At 55.8% G+C, this 5,178-nt stretch overlaps 1 protein-coding gene across 1 annotated transcript in view; it reads left to right on the top strand.

The window, feature by feature from the left end:
* Positions 1-1,852: 1,852 nt before the first annotated feature.
* The window catches only part of SBK3 (SH3 domain binding kinase family member 3), a 4,759-nt gene continuing 1,433 nt past the window's right edge, over positions 1,853-5,178 (top strand). Inside the window, exons 1-3 of the mRNA XM_008048095.1 lie at positions 1,853-1,897; positions 2,398-2,548; positions 3,352-3,554. Coding sequence (XP_008046286.1) covers positions 1,853-1,897; positions 2,398-2,548; positions 3,352-3,554 — 399 coding nt within the window. The remainder of the gene's footprint in view (positions 1,898-2,397; positions 2,549-3,351; positions 3,555-5,178) is intronic.

Below are 5,178 nucleotides of genomic sequence, written 5' to 3' on the forward strand. Positions count from 1 at the left end.
TGGCTTCAACATAACCTGTGCCCTCAAAGACACAGGGTTGAAAGAAGAGGGCACAAGGGTGGCATCTGTGAAGTCCCACGGATGGGTGTCCCCATGGCAGTCTTTCCACTTTTCTGGAAGTTTGCAACATCTGATGTAAGCCAGAGAGCCCAGGAAGTTCCACCTCTGCCCCCTGGAGCCTGCAGCGCTGTGGCGAGCACCATTGCCAGCTTCCTGTGGATCCTTCCAGAGCCTCCCTTAGCGGTGGTGGCTGCGTCTTTATTAATAGCAGGACTGGAGTAGTAGTGGAAACTCAAGTGGGGCGGGTGGCAGGCCTCTGAGTCACCCAGACCTGGCCCAGGCCCCGCTCCCCTTCTGACCTTGTGTAAGGAGACCGCCTCGCGGAACCTCAGTTTCCTGCTCTGTACGCTGGGGATAAATATTGACCTTTGGGTGGCTGGGAGGATCCAGTGTAAAGCCCTCGTGGGCCAGGCTGGGGCAGGTGTTGAGAACTCGAGCGTGCCTCTGTCCCCAGGACATCTGTCAGCTATTTGAGCCCCGAGTCCTGTGGGAGGAGGGACTGGGGCCTGGGTTCCGGGTTCTGAGGGAGGAGGGTGGGAGCCTGGACCCCTGGTCTGAGGAAGAGCTGGGGTCTGGACTCCTGATCAGAGGGAGGAGAGACTGGGGGCTTGGACTCCTGGTCTGAGGGAGGAGGGGCTAAGGGCCTGGACTCCTGGGTCAAACGGAGGAGGGTGGGAACGTGAACCCCTGGTCTGAGGGAGAAGGGGCTGGAATCTGGACTCCTGGTCTGAGGGAGGAGGGGCTAGGGTCTGGACTCCTGGTCTGAGGGGAGGAGGTCTGGAGGTCTGGACTCCTGGTCTGAGGGAGGAGGTCTGGGGCCCTGGACTCTTGGTCTGAGGGAGGAGGGGCTGGGGGCCTGGACTCCTGGTCTGAGGGAAGAGGCTGGGGCCTGGGCTCCTGGCATTAAGGAGCTCCGCTTGAGACCAGTCCCTGCTTCCTGGCCCCCAGCACTCCCAGCCCCTGGAGGAAGTCAGAGGCACTCAGCTCCGGGCCTGTCATCCCAGTTCAGGTGTGTGAAGGGGTCTGTCCCACCTCGCTCCTCTGTCCTCAGGCCTGGACCTTGGGGGTTCACAATCTGTTTTGTCCCCTCTGTCCTGGGACCAGAGCCCAGAGTCCAAGCCGGTCTAAGTTTGGAAGGGAGAGGGAGGGGACAGCGGTCGGAGGGTGGGGGGGTGTGGGGGACAGGATGTCTCTATCTATGCGCTGTCACACACACCCCTGTCCCTGGCCCAGAAAAAGGGAGGGACAAAGGCTGAGAGAGAGTCAGGAACAAAGAGGAGAAGAGAGACGCAGAGACACTGGGGAGAGCGGGCAGAGAGACCCAGAGAGAGGCGGAGAGGGGGACCGTGTGGGGACAAGAGAGTGGGTGGGGAGGAGGACCTGTGGGGACAACAGACAGGTCGGGAAGAGGGAGTTCTACCTCGGAGACACCAAGGGCGAGACAGAGACAGGCAGGGTAGAGAGGGAAAGGGGCGAGGAGACAGACACAGAGACTGAGAGACAGAGAGAAGGACACTGGCAGAGGCAGGGTAGGGGATACCTAAATCGGTTAAAGAGAGGATAACCGGTTATAAGCAGAGGAGTGGACAGCACAGAGAGGGACATACCGGAGGTGGACAGGAAGGCACCCAGAGTCAGAGACGTGGGCTCAGGCAGACACGGGGAGACTGAGGCTGAGCCGGTGGACGAGTTACAGCCGGTGGGGTGTAGAGGCTCGAGGGGTGGGCGATCTTTAGAGAACCCAGGCGAGGGGTGCCTGCCCAGGGCCCAGCCAACACCAGGCAACCTTGAGATGGCGCTCAGGGCCCCCGAGACCCCCGAGGATGGGGACCCAGAGGTGAGAGATGGAGAAGGGGAGGAAAAGAGAGGAGAGAGGGATGGGCGACAGAATGGGAGAGAGACACAGAAAGACTCCTGAGACCCAGAGTCAGGGGGAGAGAACACAGAGACCAGAGGAGATATAGCAGGGCCAAGGCCCCCAGAGAGACGGACTCAGAAGCAAAGATGGGGGTGCACAGGGGAGAGGGCGCTGTAGGCCCGGGGGTGGCCGAGGGTTGTGTTTGCTGGGATGCTGAGGAGGTTGGGATGGGGGACTTCTGGCCCACTCCCATGGAGGGGGCCAGGCAGGGCCTTGTAGATAATGACCCCCCTACCCCGCCAGGACACAAAAACAGGTGGCCCGAGGCTGGGTGAGTCATTGTGACTCATCGTCCTCTCTGGGGACAGCAACCCCTGTCTCCAGCCTTTCCCCCACCCCCAGCCCTGGACTGGGCCTCCAACCTCCTCTCCAGCTGCTCTCAGAAGACCCCACACTCACCCCCCACCCCTCTTCCATAGGAGGACACGGCCACGGCCCTCCAACGGCTGGTCGAGCTGACGGCCACCAGGGTGACCCCAGTGAGGAGTCTTCGAGTCCAGTATCGCCTCATCAGAAGGCTGGGCTCTGGCTCCTATGGCCGCGTGCTCCTGGCCCGGCCTTGCCAAGGGGGTGAGTTCGGCCACCCAAGGGCAGACGCCCAAACTGCCTCATGAGAAGGTTCTTGGAGGACACCTAGGCAGGGAGTGGATCCAGGAGGAGCTGATGGCGACCCCTCTTCATGGGGACTCCTGAGAGTTCTGGGACCTTCTGGGGAACAGAAGTGTCACCCAGAGATGGTATGTGGTTGCCTAAGCTCCCACAGCAAGGCAGGTGTGCAACTTGGTCTGGATCCCAAGCCACTGCCAGGTCCCTTACTTCATGCAAGAGGAAACTGAGGTCCAGAAATGGTAAGGCAGTTGTGCAAGACTGCACAACAGTCTGAGGCAGGGTAGAAAGAAGTTTCAGGGAAGGTCTCTTCCAACCCACACTTTGAATATGGAGAGACTTGTTTTGCCCGCGAGATGCCTGAGGCCCAGAGAGGTTAAGCAGCTTGCCAGAGATCCCACAGGATGGATGCATGGATAGATGCATGGATGGATGGATGGATGGATGGATGGATGGATGGATGGATGGATGAATGGATGGATGGATGGATGATGGGTGGGTGGGTGGAAGGGTGGATGGATGGGTGGGGAGGTGGATGGATGGATGGGTGGATGGATTGGTGGAACAGATGGATGGGTGGGTGAAAGAACAAATAGATGGATGAAAAGGAAGGAAGGACTGGTGGATAGATAGGTGAGTGGATGGAAAGATGGGTGGATGGATTGAAGGAAGAGAGGGAGAGAGGGAAGGAGGAAGGGAGAGGGGAAGAGGAGATGTGGATGGATGGAGAGCCGCCTATACTCCCCTTGACCCCGTCTCCCCGGCAGGTCCAGCAGTGGCTCTGAAGCTCCTTCGCCGGGACACAGTCCTGAGAACCACCTTCCTGAGGGAGTTCTGCGTGGGCCGCTGCGTCTCCTCACATCCAGGCCTGCTGCAGACCCTGGAAGATCCCCTGCAGACACCCCGGTATTTTGCCTTCGCCCAGGAGTATGCGCCCTGTGGGGACCTCAGCGGCATACTACAGGAAAGGGTGAGGCAAGGGGAGACCGAGGCTGGGGCCGCCTGTCCTGGTCTGACTCTGTCCCTAGCCCCATCGCCATCTCCAACCCTGACTCCCAAACCAGGGCCACCCAACCCAGCTCCACCCTAAGCGCCCCCAAAAACCTCTCTATTTCTAATTTCCAATACAGTTCCCTGCCTAATTGCAACCCTAATCCACCCAATCCTTCAAAGCAAAGCCTGGATAGGCAGGGAGCTGGGGTGGGACTGAGGATGGACTGGGCTGATGGAGCGAGATGGAGACAGAGACAGGGATGGGCCTTAGTTGGCATTGGGGTTGGGGTGTGGGCATGGGTGGAGCTGAGTGGCCCGATCATAGACTGGTAATGGGCATGGAGAAAAGCATGCATAGGTTGTAGACAGAGGCAGAGAGGGCAGAGGATGTGTACCTAGACTGAGTTTGAGATGGGTTGTAATGGGTTTCCTCAAGAAAGGAGATGAAGTCAGGACTTAATCCGTGAGATTATAGGGACTCTTGAGTTTGAAAATTAGAGTTGGGGATGTTTTTAGAAAATCACTTTGAAAAAAAAAAGAAAATCACTTTGAATTTATAAGTTTGGGGATTAATGGAAGGAAAGAAGGAGGGGAAGGAGGGAAGGAGAAGGGAGATATGTGGATGAATGGAGGGAAGGATGGACGGATGGATGGAAGGAATGGAAGGATGGATGGAAGGAAGAGAGGAAGGAAGAAAGGGCTGGTGGATAGATGAATGGGTGGATGGGTGAATGGGTGGATGGATGGATGAGTGTGTGGATGGATGGATAGGTCGATCAATGCATGAATGAAAGGAAGCAAGGAAGGATGAATTAATGGATGTTGGATATCAAACAATTGAATGTTACTGGATTGCTGACAGACTGGTAGAATGGATGTTCAACAAAGACATTGTTGAATACTGTTAGATGGATGAATGGAAGGATGGAAGTATGGTGGATGGATGGATGAATGGAAGGAAGGATAGAAGGATGGTAGATAGATGGATGGAAAGATAAAGAAGAATAGATGGATGGGTAGGTGGATGAATGGAAGGATGGATGTGTGAATGGATGGGTGAACGGAGGGATGGATGGAAAGATGGAAGGATGGATGGGCAGATGAATTGTTAGATGGATGGATGGATGGATGAGTGAATGAAAAGATGGAGAGAAAGATGGAAGAATGGATAGAAGGATGGATGGATGCATGGATGGATGCATGGATGGAATGAAGTGTGGTTGGAAAGATAGATGGAAAGATAAGTGGAAGAACAGATGGATGGGTAGGTGGATGGATGGAAGGATGGATGGGTGAATGGAAGGATGGATGGGCGGATGGATTGGTGGATGGATAGATGGACGGATGGATGAGTGAATGAAAGGATGGATGAAAAGATGGAAGGATGGATGGATGGATGCATGGATGGAAAGATGGAAGGATAGGATAGATAGATGGATGGAAAGATGGAAGACTGAGGGGATGGATGGAAGGATAGACGGATGGATAGATGGAAGGATATGTGGGTGGATGAATGGAAAAACAAATGGAAGAATAGATGAATGAGTAAGTGGGTGGATGGAAGGATGGTGGGTGGATGGATGAATGGATGGAAGGATGGA

This window comes from Carlito syrichta, unplaced genomic scaffold (genome assembly GCF_000164805.1).
Source record: "Carlito syrichta isolate Samal-C Ts95f unplaced genomic scaffold, Tarsius_syrichta-2.0.1 Scaffold120518, whole genome shotgun sequence".
NCBI lineage: Eukaryota > Metazoa > Chordata > Mammalia > Primates > Tarsiidae > Carlito > Carlito syrichta.